Genomic DNA, 16,576 nt, shown 5'->3' with positions numbered 1-16,576 from the left:
GAATCAACGTTTAAATACGTGCGGGAGAATTGATAGGAGCTAAACAAGGAGTGAAGATGAAATGAAATGATTCACCGTCTCATGAGTTGGATTGCGGTGGAGTTGAGAAACGACGGTGAGTCGAAAGTCGAAGAGCGACCAGTCGCAAATAGGTGGGGATAGCTGGTAACTGTGGTGTATGTTAGTCGACTTGAGATGTTATAAACTATCACGGACACGGAACCAAATCGCTCCTGATCGTTCTCCTACTTCTCTTGATGATTCCGTGGGTCACAAAGATTGCCTTCAAGAAAGGTTTACTTGGACCTGAGGGAGGCTTGCAGATCATTTGACGATTCCAGTTGTTGAAACTTACCATCCATGAAGTAGTGCTATGTGTTATCAAGGTTTTTCCCGATAATTCTTTTCGTCTTGGTACTCTGTCTTCAACCGCACTCGATTGCCACCTTCAGGGGCATACAACCATCAGTGCAGACAGCAACTCAACGCAACAGCTAGTGGCGATGCCGTTGTGGTAGGGGTTGTGGGGTTGTGGGGTTGCTACGTGAGGGACCTTACCCCTGTTAGGCTGTTCACCACACGAACACAGGTCCTTCGGCATCCTACGGGGTCCAATGAAGGATTTAATTTCCTGATAATAATATCACTGTAAACAACCTGGTTGAGATTTGAAATGAATAGTATGTACAACCGATCAAACCTCGATATCCACATATGCACACTGCTCCCACTTCATAACCTCGCCAGTTTCCGATACACCCTGTACATAAACCCTGACTCTTCCCTTCCTTCCATGCCCTTGCACAGAAGGGGGTAGGTTCTCCCGCTGAACATCGAACACATTTTTTCTTCCGCCCAATCCGTATTTTGTCGTTCCGATCCAAACTGCGTCGCTTGGAAGTGGAGTAGACACAAGAGGGTCAAACCATTGTGCGTAGATATTAGCATACATCAACCTAGTGAACCACTGCATTGAAGTGGGTTGGGTCACCCAGGCAGGTACAGGGTCTTCGGAAGATGCGATGGAAGGTTGGACAGGAAGGGGAAGTGAAGTTGCAGTTTCGTAGGATATTATACCAGAAAGTTCAGAGGTGGATCGGCTGAAATCTACCCATAGAATCATCGGCGTATGCTTCGGTATATTTATCGGGTAAGACGGATGTACGTTGAGCTGGCCGAGAAGGATAGGCAATTCGAAAGGCTGACTGGGATCCTCAGTTACAATGGCGAGGGTGAATCCCAGGGAAATAAGCATCCCTTCGGAAGGCGCATCGGCATCTAATAGAGTGAACTGAATCGCCAATTTCATCCAGCCGTTGCCGACGTGACTATCGTTCTCGGAAGTGGGAGTAATTTGAAACGTGGATTTAGAGGAAAGAGCCTTCACCGAGAGACTAGCGTCAACATCGAAGGAAAGTTCCTTATCGACCTTGTAAATAGCGGTGGCTTCGTACTCCATGTTCGCTGTGACCGTCAACGACTGGATAGGAACCCTCACACAGCGGAATACTGCATTTTCAGACTGCGAACCAGGGTCGCTCATGACCATTCGCAACGAACTTCCACCGTTCCACGCATCACGCATGTCCACCTTTGCGAGGACACTCGGGAGAGATACTCCCTCCGGAGGATCTGCCTGCGCATCCCAAGTGATCTCAGGTTTCGGCCACACCAGATCACCCAGACTAGTCTGTTTATCCACATCAGTCCACCCTCCACCGCCGGCTTGCACAAATACCTCCTTGCCATTCACAAACCACTTCCTACCTGCACCAGGACAAAACGTAGTGTGAAATGGTATATGGTCAACATTGGGAGGTGGCTGGGCTTTGAAAAATTCCTTAAAAGGAACAAACGCTCCATGAGTGCACGCTTCTTCCCCTTTCTTCATCGGACAGTCGGGGATTTGTACAGTCTCATTGTCGTCTATAACTCCGGCCCAGAGCTTACGGTCGTAATCCCACCAAGACTCCCAAGTAAAACTAGGTTTGTCTTGCTCGCTCTCCCATGACCAGGCCTGTCCAAAGATGGCGACGCTAAGGCCAAGTGAGCTAGGCTCGATGTGCGAAAGAGCTTTGTAGGCGCCGAAACCTCCGTTTCCGTGCGACCCGCGTCCCCAGATGTCTATTGAGATGGAACTTTGTCAGAAGGACTTCTGCCTTAGAAGCGGGATACGGAGTTCGACGTACCGATGCCAACGTATATATCTTGCAAGCTCTTGGTAGAAACCTGCACATTTGACTCGTTCGACACGAGAGAAGGATCTAAAGTCAGAAAATATTGCGCCGTAAGAGAGGGGTAGTTGTTTCTCCACTTATGTTGCAAAAAAAAGGTCAATATCGATTTCAAGTTCGGGGCTGAAGTGGCCAGCCTACGTACAGTATAATTTGTAAAGATTGAGGATGAAGAGAGGAAGAATGGTAGGTTATAGTTGTTCAGTCGATCTTGCCAGGCGAGTTGACCCGTAATCACCACACTATCGTACCTGGAACAACCTCAGCAACTGCCACCTTTTGGAAAACAAAAACAAACTATACATACCACACGACCTCTGCGTACTTGCCCACCCCTTCAACCAGCTCACGCCTAAGTATAGTTATCCAAGCCGCCAGTGCTCTGGTCTGCTCTATCCCACCGCGAAGGGGACATTCAAAATTGAGCAGATATCCGTCGAATCCTCTTTTTTTAGCGAGGTCGGCAAGTAATCGTGCGTAGTGGGGAGATAAGGGTAAGGATGTCGACGTTGAGGTCCGTGCTGCGGGGCCAGTCTTGGATTTCGGTAACCTTCCAACCAATAGTCTCAAGCAATCTTGTTCGCCATCACCCTCAAAGATTCTAGTAGTAGAAGGATGAGATCAGAGTGACGTGTTCCCGGGGACCATTTGTAAACGCACAAGGTTCCTAGCATCTTAACTCCCTGTCTGTGAGCAGCTGAAATCCATCCTGGTGGGGGTATCGTGACACGATAGTGTGAAAAGCTATATAGGATGAAACCCCTTCAATTTGATGAATAAGATCTCGTACTTACTAAACGAATGTATCGCAGAGAGACCAAAAATTAAACGTGTAGGCGAAGGAATGAGGGCTTTCTGTGTAGCCTCCCTGAGCACATCCTTTGATCAGACGCGATTGTTAACAATCAGAAACTTAGATACTGACTTTATAGTCGTGGCATACCTTTCAAAGCATCAGATCTCTAAGAACAAAGTAGAAGCCTCAGAATTGTCACCAAGAGTTTGCCATGCAACTCGGAAGTTTGTGATGAAACTGTCAATGAGCGGGGCTTGTATGGAAGTACAGTGTCGTAGGTGGAATGTGGGGATGAAGACCACTCGTCTAGTTCTTCGAGGGACTTGAAATAGGCCGGTTCGAGCTGTTCAGGGAGCACTGTACCCAGTAGAGGCATCGGGGTCAGGAGTGTCCGGAACAACGCAAGGAAATTTCCCGCGCTCGACTCAACCCAGGCCGGTAAGTTTTCCAGAATGACCCAATCGACCCCAATCGAGCTTCTCAGTGCTCATGGCTTCAGCTCTCTCGAACTCAAGGTCGGTTTTACGATGCATATCTCGAAAATCAAGCTACACGTTGGCTTCATCCATTAGCACCCAAGTCCGCGACTGGCAGCAGTCCTCGTCCTTCTACACCACCATCCACATCCAGAATCAGACGGCGGCCACCTCCGCGTTCTTCTCACTACCCGTTCCAAATCTCTCCGCACCCACCCTGGGCAAACTGCTCTTCCAGGTGGCAGGAAGGAAGATGAAGATGGAGATCTGATTTATACTGCTTTGAGGGAAGCAAACGAGGAAGTTGGACTCCCGATACCCGAGGAATACTATCGCCGATATTCTCATTCGGTGCAGAATTCGAAGACTGTTGGTACGACAAACTCGATCCGGATATTATGTACACTTGAGCCTGTTCTTTCGCTACACAAGCTCATCGTCACCCCCGTCGTTGCATTTCTTGAGGATCCAGCGATATTAGACACGCTCCAGCCGTCAGAGGGAGAAGTGTCAAGGATTTTCACGTATCCATTGGAAGCGATACTCGATCCTACGGTTCTCATCCAGTTGAAGGAACCTCTTGTTGATAAAGGGACAGAAGACTGGCCGTATGATGAAGACCTACATGTGAGTTGTCGAATCTAGCTTTATCATAACCAGTTCGAGTTTGAAGGTCTAGCATTATGATGATCATATCGTCACTTCGCTCGATAACACTCCATATCGCTACCATCGCTTTCGAAGTAGTGCATCTCCAGTTACTGGACTCACGTCCGATATATTGGTATGCTTTCTTTGGCCGTGCGTTCTATCACAACAGGCCCATGAATACGTCCATGCAGATCAAGGCCGCAACAATAGCATACCATCCACGTAGGACTTCGTATGTGCCATCTGCACCAGATCAAGTGGTTGGCTATGATTTTGTGCAGCTGATATTGAACCGCCATCGGGAGCCCGAAGGAGAGGTCGCTGGGGTTTAATGCTTCCGAAGCAGAAACGGTCATCCGCTGCGAGGGTTCACGACGCCCGCTTATCTTTCAGACGTCCCAAGGCTATTAGATTGACCAACATACAGCGCTTGTTCTAAATACAGAGACAATAAAGAGAGAAAAAATATCAAGTTTCCACTTCTACTCGGCTTTGGCCTTTCCCTTCGCGGTTCCGTAAACTAATCCATCCAACTGCCTCTTCTTCTCATCCCCCTGGGTCAACTTCAACCACAAACCCTTCTCAAATGTAACCAGTGGGCTGAACATTCCAACTCTTTCCTTATAGGCAGCGTACGCAACCGGGTACTTGGATAAAGAGATGTTTTCCGTGTACGGTGTGGACGACAGGAAGAGTAGAGAATAAGATACGGCGGGTAACAAGGGAGAGAAGGGCGCTAAGAAGACTTTGAACAGCGAGGGGTTTGATTTGATGAGGTCCCGAGCCAAAGGGTTAGTCAGGAAAGCCCATATTTGAGGGAATGTGTGATGAGGAAGGAAGGGGGGAACTGGGGCAATGACTGGCACAAGTGTGATTGCCCACTAGATATGAATCATTAGATAATAGTTGCGAATCAAAAACAGAAACGTACCCAGAAAGACTGTTCACAGGCAAAGTTGGGATGGCGAGAATATGCCCAAAGCCCCTTTGTAACGAAACCTCTCTGTGCATCCTCAGAGGTCCATTTGAGTCTGGCACCAGGCCATTGGTTTGCTTCATCGTATTTGGTAGATTTACCGAGATAGGCGTGCTTGAACGAATGGTAGGAGTATTGTTGATTGTCTGCGATGAACTCGAAAGTCAAAAGCGCGAGCGATATCCCCCCACAGAGGTAATCTGAAGTCGTGAGTTCGGTGTGAGGTTGACACACGGCGATATAGGATGGGATGCCGAGGAGAAGGAGTAGCACGTTTTGGATACCGGAGATGAAGACGAGGTTGAGAACCTGGAACAAAAAAGGAGACATCTGGGTTCTCAAAACGGCCCAACGGTAGTCTTCATCATGAAGATTGAAGAGACCACGTCGGTAAGTGTTGTAGCCTAGGCTATGACGACCGTGTCAGGGTCGAGATTCAGGAAGGCTACTCAAGGGCTCACCGACACATCCAAAGAAGAACGAGGCTGAGCATCATGACGGCGCGAGGACTGTAATCCTTTGCAACAGCGCTGAGCTCTTTGGGAACGAAGGGGAACAGAGGGAAAAGAGGAGTGGATGGCCATAGGGGAAGTAGAGCAAAATAGGCGGTATAGATTGGGGGAAGAAAGTTCCAGAGACGGTCGACTTGGGAGACATTGCTAGTGATGATGGATGCAATGTACGATGTGATTGTGACGAACGCGCAGAACTGGAGAGGCCATTCGAATGCGGCGAGACTCAGCATTGTTGGTTGATGCAAGTTGAGTCCAAGTTGGAAAAGCCAAACAATACTCAACAACTTATAACCACTCGCACCCAGGAACGGAATGTCTAGTTGACTCTCGAATTCATCAGATCGTTTATGAACTGAGCGATGGATCGTCACTCGTCATTGATGACGGGATGCCGGCTGATAAGATAACACATATCGCATCTCTAACTCAACTTTCATGCCATCCTGCCGAGTGCCTTTCAATAACCACCATGGAGAATCTCGCCATTCAAGGTCCAATTCTCACTTCTAATTCTGGCTATACCTACACTACCGCCTTGCGTCGCAACTCTGACCTCTCAGTTCTTCCTGCCAAATACATCGTCCAGCCTGCCGTGTACGAAGACATCCCTCTCATCATCGCATGTGCTACTTCGCTGTCTCCACCTCTCGAGATCGCCGTCAAGGGTGGAGGTGCTCACTCGTCTACGTGGAACAGCTCGAAAGGTGGTGTTGTCATCGATCTCTGCAAGCTCAACAAGGTCACTCTCGCCCCAGACAATCAGTCTCTTACCGTCCAGGGGGGTGCTTCATGGGGTGATGTCTACGAGGTCACCGGTCGAGCAAATGTCGACGTAGTCGGATCTCCGCTGTGGTTTGTCGGTGTCGGAGGGTATACTCTCGGAGGAGGCCACGGTCCACTGAGTGGCGAGCATGGTCTGGCCATCGATAATTTGCTGAGTGCTACTGTGGTTTTGGCTAATGGTCGTATCGTGAGGGCCAGTCGAGATGAAGAACCCGATCTGTTCTGGGCTATTCGCGGTGCGTACTTGTTCTCATTTTCTGTGTGTGTTCACCGACCATTTCTCTTACCGAACAGGAGGAGGTGGACAGTTTGGCATTGCTGTCGAATTTACATTCAAAGTACATCCATCAGCTGGACCATTTGGTTCTGGGATAATTGCATATCCTGGTTCAGAACTCCCACAGGTGTTGAGGATCATCACGGTCAATATCTCTTTGAAAGCAGCCTGTCTGGAATTCGTATAGCTGATAGACTGTCATAAAGGATTGGAAGAGGAAGCAAACCTCTGCAGAAAGGTTCACCATGACCTTCTCTCGCCCTGCGCCCCATTTCAAGGTAAATCACTAGCTGTCGTCGTATCTCACAATAAATCAGGACATTCGATAGCCAACCGTCGTCATCCTACCCACGGTCCTGCATGATCATGACGGTACACAAACTCAAAAGGCCCTCGCGCCGTTCAGAAAGGGCGCTGTAAAGCCTATCCTCGACAAGGTTGAATTGGTCCCAGACATGTTCACAGTCTCGCATGCAGCAGACGCTACACTGCAAACTTTACCTAAATCCCTTGTTATCCGCGGAACCCTCATCTCCGACTTCTCCCCCGAACTCCTACTCGCTGTCTACGATAAATGGCTAGCGTTCACCGAGGCTAACGATGACGTTCGGGCATCTGCGGTTCTGTTCGATTTGACAAGCCCAAATAAGTTTGCGGAGGTTCGATCGGATGAGACTGCACATCCGCATCGTGAGCCCAGCTATTGGATGGCTGTTCAAGGGAGGTAGGGCAACCGCTTTTAACTTTGATGGAATTCTCGGTTCTGACATTGACAAGGTCCAAGACTGACGCCTCCGTGGAATCAGCCCGAGAGTTTGCGACTTCCATTGTATCGTTCGTGCGAGAGAAGAATGCTGAGCTTTCTGGTAGAGATTTGGGATGGTGGGTCACACTCTGTCAGGGTGATGAAAAGCCTGAGGATGTGTTTGGGTCCAATTTACCGAGACTGCGGAAGGTGAAGGCGAAATATGATCCCAAGAAGGTGTGGAAGAAGGGCTTTGGCATTGAGCCGCTTGTTTAGTTGTGTCCTTGAGATGGACGTGTAAATTGTGGTATTATTAGTACATACTTATGAGATTTCGATACCTGCGCAGCATCGCGATTAATTTTGTAATGGTCCTATTTTTCTTACTCTTTTGAACACCAAGTCTGTCGCGACAAGAAATTTGATGATACACAATGTTGGACTTTGAGCACTTGAGCGCTTACTCTCAGGCTAGTCGCACCACATCTTTTTCGGGTCGTTTTCATTCCTTCCTCAAACTCATCCATTAGAACTCGATACCGTGTTTCGGAAGCTTCAAAGAACGCAAGACTTCAAAAGGGTTATTCGTCGTTAGCTGATTGGTGATAGTATGGGATCGGGAGTGACGGTGAATTTTTAAAGAGAGCTGCGGATGCTCGAAGGGTAAAATTCACTGCCACCATCTCCACACTCGACTTCCCGCATCGCCCCCACCCGTTCGTCCGCCTCCTCTCGCAATGACTTCAAGCTCATTATGGGATCGGAAGTAACGATGAACTTTTATTAAGAGGGCTTACGTGAAGGGTGAGTTTCAAAACGATTACCTTTCCCCTCGGTGTCGCTGCAGTTACACTAAATTTTATCTTTCTCCTCGCCTTTATTCGGGTTCTCGACCCCAAATTGCGCCTTCTAAGCTGAAGTGTTTCATCCTGGCAGCAGACTCGACGCCCACTGCCTAGACTCGAAACATGAGAACCCGTGTTTCAAGCTCCTCCCCCCTCTATCCACCTAAACAGTTGGCTTCAGGAGCTGTTTCCCCTGGCGCTGTTTCATCCGCGAGTGAGCACATGGGTCTGTTCCATGAATAGCGCCCATCTTCGCGATCAGTCCTCGATCTGCCAGAGCAGTTTTTATTCCTAGAAGCGAAAACGGATAAATGGGGACGACACCTAAGTTGGTTTTACAGGGACGATGTGGAAGCGGTATATGACTCATTAGCGCCAAACTTCTGACGATTATCCACGGCTCACTGACATTGACCAGCCTGTGACTGTTTAGACGTTGACGTCGGTCTGTGATCAGCCTCGAAGCCACACATTTGCGATGAACCAAGCCACTCTGCTCGTTCCAAATGGTAAAGACTCTTCCGCGACAAGTACACTTAGGACACCGAATGGTCCACATGCGACGATTTGCAGATCAGCTTCGCGGGTAGATCACCCTTTCCGTCGTAATGGTATAGGCTATCCCCCATCTCCCGTATCCGGAGTTTTACCCCCTCCTTCTTACGCTGACATATACGTTGTCAACGGGTGGCGTTATGAAACACATGCTTCCGTGGAGTTCTGGAACTGTTTGTCCGGACTGAACCCCCATTGATGTCGAGGGCATACCGCAGAAACGTCAATCAAAACTTCGGTGGAGGGAAAGCCAACGGGAGATGGGAATCCATTTCCGTTTTTTGGGGGAACCCAGCGCTGAGCGGTCAGTAAAGGCTTTTTGATAGTTGGTATCATGTCGCAGCTGGGATTCAGCGCTCAGTATTCCGTTCCTGCTGTGAAGTTCTGCACAATACTGGAAAGACTTGGCTTTTGTTTCTTCGCTGTCCGTCGATTGACTGATTACGGACTCTTACCAACGCGATCGTGTGAATGCCTCTCGGGATTGGCTAGTCTATTGATATCCATGGTGAACCGTTGAAACACGCGTGCCGGGAGCCAGTTTCTACGTCGGATCTGCAGGTCAGCATTAATATTAATTTATATATGTATACCTCAGGTATCAACATGTCCTGGGAGCTTACGTCCAGTTCCTTTCACAGAGTCCGTCACAATGCCTATGCTCATAGATACCGCTGAGCTATCCGGCCTGGCTGCAGAGGGTGCTCTGTATGGTAAAAGCGCATTTCGGTCTGTTCTGCTTCGAGTTCATTCAGATTGACATCTTCTCTAGGCATATTTCTGTCCCTTTTCACTGTTTGCACTCGTGATCTTTGGCGTCGAAGACGTCGTCGCAAGACCACGCTTAGCTGGCCCATGGTTGTTGCTGGTTTCTTGCTGATTCTACTCGCTACGGCACGTTTCATTGTGGATTGTGCAAATATCTCCGTCGCGTTCATTCACCATGATCCTCGATCTGCACGCATCGCCTACCTACAGGACGTTACCCAACCCTTGTTCACGGCGAAGCACATGATTCTCATTGTATCGTTACTTATCGGTGACTCGTTCGTGGTAAGCAAATCCGCTATCTTTGATATGGCGTGCTGAGCATCAATATACAATATGTAGAACTACCGGTGCTGGGTGGTTTGGGGAAGGAATATCTGGGTCATAATCCTCCCCGCTAGCATCTCATTCCTGAGTTTCGGTGAGTTGTACCCCCATGTTTCCCATTTATCAAGCTATCTTTTGACGAAAACCCAGGGTCGGGTTGCTATCTGATGTGGGCTTACAGCAATCTGCCTAACCAGACCGTGCTCCAGGAGTCTACTTGGCTGAAGATGCTGTTTGCACTCAGTCTCGTGGCAAATGCTGTCGCTACCTGTGAGAAGTCATTGCATGCACACCCTGCGGTATATAGCTGACATTTAGAACAGCTTTACTCGCGTACCGAATTTGGTCAGTTAACAAGAGGCTTCAAGATATGGTTACGAAGGAAAGCGAATCCAGTCTTACGCCTGTCATTCGTATCATCTTAGAATCTGGTGCTCTCAATGTTGCCTATCTATTCGCCTACGTCATGGCGATAGGATTGAGCTCTCAAGGTCTTGAACTTATATCTGAAATGGTAATGTGAACAGATTCGTTTCTGCTCGTCCTGTTACTAAAAACCCGACGCAGGCTACACCGCTCACAGGGATCATCTTCTCCACCGTGATTCTTCGGGTCGCCCATGCGCGCCACGACGATACGTTCTACACTTCGAACCACCCTCCAACACTTTCGTTTCGTTTTGCAAAGAAATCCACGAGAGCCACGGATGCCACGGACCCGAGCACGGTGGATATGGCCACAAGAACAAATCTGTCGGGGGAAACCAAGAGCACAGGAAATGCTAATACTGTGGAGGTCTATGTTCACGGCACCACCACAAGGCATCACGATACAGTTTACGATGTTGAACTGAACTCATTTGACGATAGGGCCGAAACCGGTTCCAAGGTTTAACGTTTAATCTTCACTTGGTTGGGCTCTTTCTAGTACGAAATGCAACTGTGTAACTGTGTATCTTCTTAGATCCGTATTTATGGTATGGTGCTGCCTTTTTGTAGTTGACGGGTAAAATCATAAATTCTATGGATGTGTTGGCAATTCGTATAATTCCAAACTCAGGCGTCGCGGGAGAAGCACGGATGAGAATACCTAGCCACACCAGGAGACGAACCGTTTTGAACCGTTTGCGTTTGCGCGCGAGCGGAAGAAGGTGATTTGCTTTATGAAATCTCTTCGTGGTACGGTAGATCGATCATCGTGATTGCGCCAATTATTCTTCATCTGAAAAAGCAGTATCATTCGTCCCAGGACGCGTATGATCATCGTGATCGGCCGGGCGCCGCTGTACCAGTTTGTCCCTCGTCGCCCTTCTCCTGCTCCACTCAAATTCCCGGGTCTGCTAACCCGTAGTTGGTGGATTATTCTCAGGTCCTTCTGATCTTCTTCCAGCGCAAAATTGAGGTATCACCGGAAATATTTGTCGCGGCGGATTGTAATCCCGTCGAGGGTAGGAAAAAAAGTTTAAGCCGTTCCGTGGCGCTTGGCAAAATCCGAGCTTGGCCACAATCCAAGCGGCTCGTAATAACTGGAATAGTAACTGCCTCCAATTCTCAGCTCCCTACAGAATCATTATCAGAAGGACTTCCAGCTTGACATGGTATCTGAAATATACCTAGTAGTTGTATTAGTACTAATTTTCTGAGTTATGCAAAAAGCATGAATCAACCTGCCAAGTTTTCTTCCAGTGGCTGTTCATACATCATGACTAGCCCGTGCTCTTTACCATGCCCATCATTTATACAGGTGCCCTGCAGCTTCCTTGTACAACTGATGCCAGCTATATTACTAATTGCTGACTTGAAAGTTTGATATTGTAATTGTAATTGAATAGTATCCACTCCTCCAAAGCCGCAGCTTGAATTGCGATGCTTCAATTTTTGTTCCTGGGTGAGCTGTCAGACTTAACCATGATTCCATATTTGTATTTAACCCCTCACCTTCATTTTGACATTTTGGTGGCCATAAATAGATTCTGTTATTGAGGTACTATCATCAGAATTATAATGTCTGCATCTGTGGCCTGCCAATAGGTTTATCAGTAACATGCAGAGCCTGCCTTAGGCTATAGAGCTCTGGTTTACAAATTACAACTTGCATCAATTCTAAATGTAGTATATTTAGCATAGTAGTGGAGTTGTACAGGTACTCTTTACATTGCTATCAATCACAGCTATAGCATCAAGGTTGACTCTACTTGTAACTTTGTCAACTCTCTTTCAACTTTCATTTCAATTTTGGATAACTGTTAATATATCTTTTATTTTTCTCAGTTTTGGATTTTACAGGTTCATAAATGATTTAAAAGGCCAACTAACTTGTACATTGGCATCCTCTTAAAACCTTCCCTTGCAATGTTGGTGTCAAGATATCTACTCCTCCTTTTCTTTCAATGCCTCAGCTGGACATATGGTCTTGCATCTTTATTCACAAATCCTGCTCAAGTGGAACATGACGACTATGACTTTGTAGTGATAGGAGGTTAGTTGAATGAGTTTACTATTTTATGAACATATGCTAATTACTTGAAATGTAGCTGGAGCAGCTGGAGCAGTTATTGCCAATCGCTTGAGTGAAGATCCAGATATCAAAGTTCTTCTAGTTGAGGCTGGAGGAAGGTATGACTTCTGTTGATCTTTTTGCTCAATATTATTGCTAATTTAAATTCTAGCAATACAGAAGGTCCTGATATTAGTGCAATACAGGTTCCATACTTTGTGGCATCAGTGGATGCTGCTTTTGACTGGAACTACACTACTATTCCACAGAAGACTCTGTTGAATCGTACTATTGCATACCCTCGTGGCCATGTTCTAGGGGGTAGCACCTCTGTTAGTAAGTAGTTCACCTTTATCAATGTAGTGATTTATAAACTGAGATGTATTTTGAAGATTATATGTTTTACACTCGTGGATCCTCCAGTGACTTTGACAAACTTGCCCAGGTTTCTGGTGACTCTGGTTGGTCCTGGCAATCTATGCTTCCCTATTTTCGTAAAGTCAGTGTTTCAAAATTCTAACTTTCTCTCTCTCTAACACAATTTGCAGACAGAAACTTTGTCACCTGCTGCAGATGGACATAATATAACTGGACAAGTAGATCCAAAGTTCCATGGAACATCTGGTCCAGTTCTTACTAGCCTTCCTGGGAACACTAGTGTTCTAGACTCTCGGATACTAGAAACTACATCTCAGCTTTCTGAATTCCCATTCAATCTTGATATGAACTCTGGAAATCCACTTGGGATTGGTTAGTCATTTTAAATTATCAATTAATATATACACTCAATAAGTTTCTTAGGTTGGCTTCAGTCTACTATTGGCCATGGTGTCCGCAGCAGTTCTGCAACTGCATTTCTTTCTGATGCTGCACTTAATCGGAAGAACTTTCATGTTCTTATAGGTACTCAAGCTACAAAGCTACTTCAAACTGGACATAAAAATGGCAAACCAGTTTTTCAAGGTGTTGAACTTACACAAAGTGCTACAGGTTAGAAATTCTGGACAATGTTGACTTGTAGCTTATTATATTTCCAACTTAGGGCCTCATATATCTGTCACTGCTAAAAAAGAGGTTATTCTCTCTGCAGGTGCTATTGGAACTCCACACCTTCTCAAGCTGTCTGGCATTGGTGATCACACAGAATTGAATGCTCATGGGATCCAGACACTTGTTGAAGTCCCTGATGTTGGAAGACACATGCAAGATCATCCATGGGTGCCTTTGCAATGGTACATCAATACAACAAACACTGTGGACACAATTGTTCGAAATACAACACTACTAAATGAACAGATTGCATTCTACAACAAGACAAAAGGTGGTCCTTTGGCAAACAATCCATCAGGAAATCAAGTAGGATGGTTCCGACTCTCTAAGAATTCTTCCATTCTTGAGAAATTTGGAGATTCTGCTGCAGGAGAGACATCACCTCATTATGAAATTATTTTTGTGGTATGGAAAATTCACTGGGAGATTTTTTTGCAACTATAAACTAACAGTTCAATGTAGAATGCTTTTCTATCATTTACTGAGGCTCTCCCATCAGAAGGCAACTTCATGACAATGCTGGTTGCACTAGTTTCACCACTCTCTCGTATGTTTGTCTAATATCTAATTCACTTTATCTTCTTACTAAATTACTATCATTATTACAGGTGGATCTGTAGCACTAACAAGCTCATCTCCATTTGATGCACCACTCATTGATCCCAATTTTCTGGATGCACAATCCGACATGGTTATTCTTACAGAAGCTGTAAAAGCTGCATACCGATTCACCACTGCCAAACCATGGCAAGACTTTATTATTAAGCCATTTGGACCTGTGTTGAATACAACTGAAGATATTCAAAATCATATCCAAAACCTTGCAATGACACTTCGACATCCAGTGGGTACTGCAAGGATGTCAAGTGCTCAGGATGAATCAGGAGTTGTTGGGCCAGATCTTCAGGTGAAGAAAGTGGAAGGTTTACGAATTGTAGATGCATCAATATTTGTAAGTGTTCTGTTGTCTTTTTCCCACTTGTAATCTTGCTAAATGTTGAGCTAGCCCCATATTCTTGGTGCTCATACACAAGCTGGAGTATATGCCATTGCTGAACAAGCTTCTGATCTGATCAAGAAGGCACATAATATTAAAGGTAGTAACTAGAGTAAAGAAAGCCTGAAGATACCATTAACATAGCTAGAACTATTCATATATAGATATGTTCATTTACATTATTGGTAAATTTGTAAACGGACATCTTAACAGCTTGATATAGTATGTACCCCTTGAACATTTGAGCATCTGAGCCCTTTACTTTCCACTCTCTTTCTATCCTCCATCTTTCTTTTTCTCTTCAGCACAGCTGAGCAAAGCAGTTAGCTAATGGACTCAGTCATTCAGGCTTTAGTGTATAGACAAGCCTTATGTTTCTGAACTTGGGGTGACTATGGTGAATATCAACATTAAGCATGAATAAGGTCACCCTTCAAGCAGCATTAGTGGGGAAAAACCTCAGATACTCATTGGGCCAAAATCATGGCCAATGAAAGGCCGACAGACTCCTGAAATGTCCAGGAAGGATGTACTTTTTACAAGCTCACAGCTATATTACAGAAATCCAAGCAACTAATCTACATTGATGGGGTTCCAGGTGATAGCACCTTCCTGGCCTCGATCGAGACCATCAATGAGAGCCATATCTTCAGCACTGATATCAAAGTCGAAGACAATTGCATTCGAAACAACACGCTTCGGGTCCGCAGACTTGGCGAGAGGAGCGTATCTGTGAGTAAATTAGTGATGCCATATATAAACGAGTGAGCTTCGTACCCGCTTTGCAATGACCAGCGAAGAAGGAGCTGGGCGGGGTTCTTGTTGTACTGGTTTCCGGGTTAGATAGAACTATGAATTACATGACAGTAATCAACCTTCTTGGCAGTTTCGGTGATCTCTGGATAGTTCCATTCTCCACGCATAAGAGGCGCATATGCCTCGACGACGACGTTGTACTTCTTGCACCATGCAACAATGTCCTTCTGCTGGCAGCGAGGGTGAAGCTGCCAAACCGATTAGCGAAGAAGAGAACGAGATAGATATGGCTCACCTCGATTTGATTGATGCTGGGCAACTCCAAACCGGCTTCTCGGATCTCTTCCAAGTGTTTTACATTACTGAACCATGGATAAGAGAAAGCTTTGCAAAAAGTCTAATTCACATACTAATTCGAGACCCCGATAGCTTTGACTTTGCCTTGTTTCTTTGAATCAACGAGGGCACGCCACGTATCGAGACGACTAGGCTTGTTGGAAAGGGGACTGTGAATGAGCATGCAATCGAGGTATTCTATCGCACGAAGGTCAGAGCGACATATGATTATTACGGATATACTGAACGTACTCAAGCCCAGCGTCTTGAGCGAGTCATCGACAGAGGAGGAGGCAACTTCATAGGAATGTTCGTTATTGTTGATCTTCGTGGCTAGCACCGAAAAATGGGTTGGAGGTCAAGTGGGAAACGAAAGGTCCGTACTGATGTAAATCTCCTCTCGTGGGACGCCGCTTTCACGGAGTGCTTCACCGACTTGTGACTCGTTACCGTACATACGAGCAGTATCTATGTGTCTGGAAAGACTCATAAGTTACTATCACAAACGGATGATGACAATGCTCATCCATACTTGTAACCCTTTTTCAACGCGGCAAGACAAGCAGGCTTGCAATCATCGTTCAGGTAAGTGCCGAGACCCAGTAATGGGAGGTCTTGGCCTGGGGAGAGACGTGAACTCGCAAGTTTAAAAAGAAAACGAGGATCATACCAGAGTTTAAACGGACGGTAGAGTTGAAGGAGAAGTCGCGTGTCATCTTGCGAGATATTGCAAGGACTGAGAGCTGGTTTATATGGATGACTTAGTAAGAAACTGTGCTTCCATCTTGATGTCCGGTTGTGGGTGAGAGTGAGACGACCTAAAAGGAAAAGGATACGATGCTGAACTCGACACCAACGCACGACGTCATCAAATACCGGCAAAAGATTTGGAACAGCTGTATGTATGTACCCGTCGTAACAGAATGTGATGGAAGCAGAGAAGTAAGTGGGCGCGCCGCTTTCGAGAACAGCTATTTATTCAGATCATTCAGA

The 16,576-nt window shown here is 46.3% G+C and overlaps 7 protein-coding genes across 8 annotated transcripts; 4 read left to right on the top strand and 3 right to left on the bottom strand.

Annotated features, from left to right (window-relative positions):
* Positions 1-643: 643 nt before the first annotated feature.
* E1B28_011463 (uncharacterized protein) lies at positions 644-3,406 on the bottom strand (the record flags this gene model as incomplete). The annotated part of the gene is made up of 9 exons (XM_043156497.1): positions 644-646; positions 701-2,124; positions 2,190-2,313; positions 2,380-2,485; positions 2,542-2,835; positions 2,895-2,978; positions 3,029-3,102; positions 3,160-3,177; positions 3,230-3,406. 9 exons carry the CDS (start codon positions 3,404-3,406, stop codon positions 644-646), a joined length of 2,304 nt encoding a protein of 767 aa, XP_043006284.1.
* A 76-nt stretch (positions 3,407-3,482) lies between these two features.
* E1B28_011462 (uncharacterized protein) lies at positions 3,483-4,489 on the top strand (the record flags this gene model as incomplete). Its single annotated transcript, XM_043156496.1, has 4 exons — positions 3,483-3,545; positions 3,603-4,133; positions 4,186-4,290; positions 4,349-4,489. 4 exons carry the CDS (start codon positions 3,483-3,485, stop codon positions 4,487-4,489), a joined length of 840 nt encoding a protein of 279 aa, XP_043006283.1.
* A 150-nt stretch (positions 4,490-4,639) lies between these two features.
* On the bottom strand, positions 4,640-5,878 carry E1B28_011461 (uncharacterized protein; the record flags this gene model as incomplete). Its single annotated transcript, XM_043156495.1, has 3 exons — positions 4,640-5,038; positions 5,089-5,542; positions 5,595-5,878. The coding sequence occupies 3 exons, from the start codon at positions 5,876-5,878 to the stop codon at positions 4,640-4,642; spliced, it is 1,137 nt and encodes a 378-aa protein (XP_043006282.1).
* Positions 5,879-5,934: 56 nt separating this feature from the next.
* Positions 5,935-7,889, top strand: E1B28_011460 (uncharacterized protein). Its single transcript, XM_043156494.1, has 5 exons — positions 5,935-6,667; positions 6,726-6,853; positions 6,915-6,986; positions 7,038-7,432; positions 7,486-7,889. The coding sequence occupies exons 1-5, from the start codon at positions 6,037-6,039 to the stop codon at positions 7,727-7,729; spliced, it is 1,470 nt and encodes a 489-aa protein (XP_043006281.1). The 5' UTR covers positions 5,935-6,036; the 3' UTR covers positions 7,730-7,889.
* Positions 7,890-10,999, top strand: E1B28_011459 (uncharacterized protein). Its single transcript, XM_043156493.1, has 8 exons — positions 7,890-8,257; positions 8,390-9,414; positions 9,495-9,566; positions 9,626-9,906; positions 9,964-10,042; positions 10,099-10,218; positions 10,272-10,462; positions 10,516-10,999. Exons 3-8 carry the CDS (start codon positions 9,506-9,508, stop codon positions 10,840-10,842), a joined length of 1,059 nt encoding a protein of 352 aa, XP_043006280.1. The 5' UTR covers positions 7,890-8,257; positions 8,390-9,414; positions 9,495-9,505; the 3' UTR covers positions 10,843-10,999.
* A 1,300-nt stretch (positions 11,000-12,299) lies between these two features.
* On the top strand, positions 12,300-14,602 carry E1B28_011458 (uncharacterized protein; the record flags this gene model as incomplete). Its single annotated transcript, XM_043156492.1, has 10 exons — positions 12,300-12,426; positions 12,482-12,563; positions 12,617-12,780; positions 12,837-12,943; positions 12,993-13,194; positions 13,246-13,434; positions 13,487-13,899; positions 13,957-14,041; positions 14,103-14,446; positions 14,501-14,602. The coding sequence occupies 10 exons, from the start codon at positions 12,300-12,302 to the stop codon at positions 14,600-14,602; spliced, it is 1,815 nt and encodes a 604-aa protein (XP_043006279.1).
* Positions 14,603-14,987: 385 nt separating this feature from the next.
* Positions 14,988-16,536, bottom strand: E1B28_011457 (uncharacterized protein). 2 transcript variants are annotated; one of them, XM_043156490.1, is made up of 9 exons: positions 16,254-16,536; positions 16,116-16,203; positions 15,968-16,059; positions 15,836-15,916; positions 15,658-15,781; positions 15,543-15,609; positions 15,367-15,495; positions 15,269-15,318; positions 14,988-15,221 (listed from the first exon to the last, which is right to left on the bottom strand). In XM_043156490.1, the coding sequence occupies exons 1-9, from the start codon at positions 16,297-16,299 to the stop codon at positions 15,065-15,067; spliced, it is 834 nt and encodes a 277-aa protein (XP_043006277.1). In that variant the 5' UTR covers positions 16,300-16,536; the 3' UTR covers positions 14,988-15,064. The 2 variants fall into 2 exon arrangements, with proteins under 2 accessions (XP_043006277.1, XP_043006278.1); XM_043156491.1 differs by lacking the exon at positions 14,988-15,221 and having other exon boundaries at positions 15,276-15,495.
* Positions 16,537-16,576: the final 40 nt, after the last annotated feature.

The sequence above is a fragment of the Marasmius oreades genome, chromosome 7 (assembly GCF_018924745.1).
Source record: "Marasmius oreades isolate 03SP1 chromosome 7, whole genome shotgun sequence".
In the NCBI taxonomy this organism is placed as follows: domain Eukaryota; kingdom Fungi; phylum Basidiomycota; class Agaricomycetes; order Agaricales; family Marasmiaceae; genus Marasmius; species Marasmius oreades.
The sequence above is the reverse complement of the archived record's forward strand: the minus strand, read 5'-3'. Positions and strand labels throughout refer to the sequence as shown.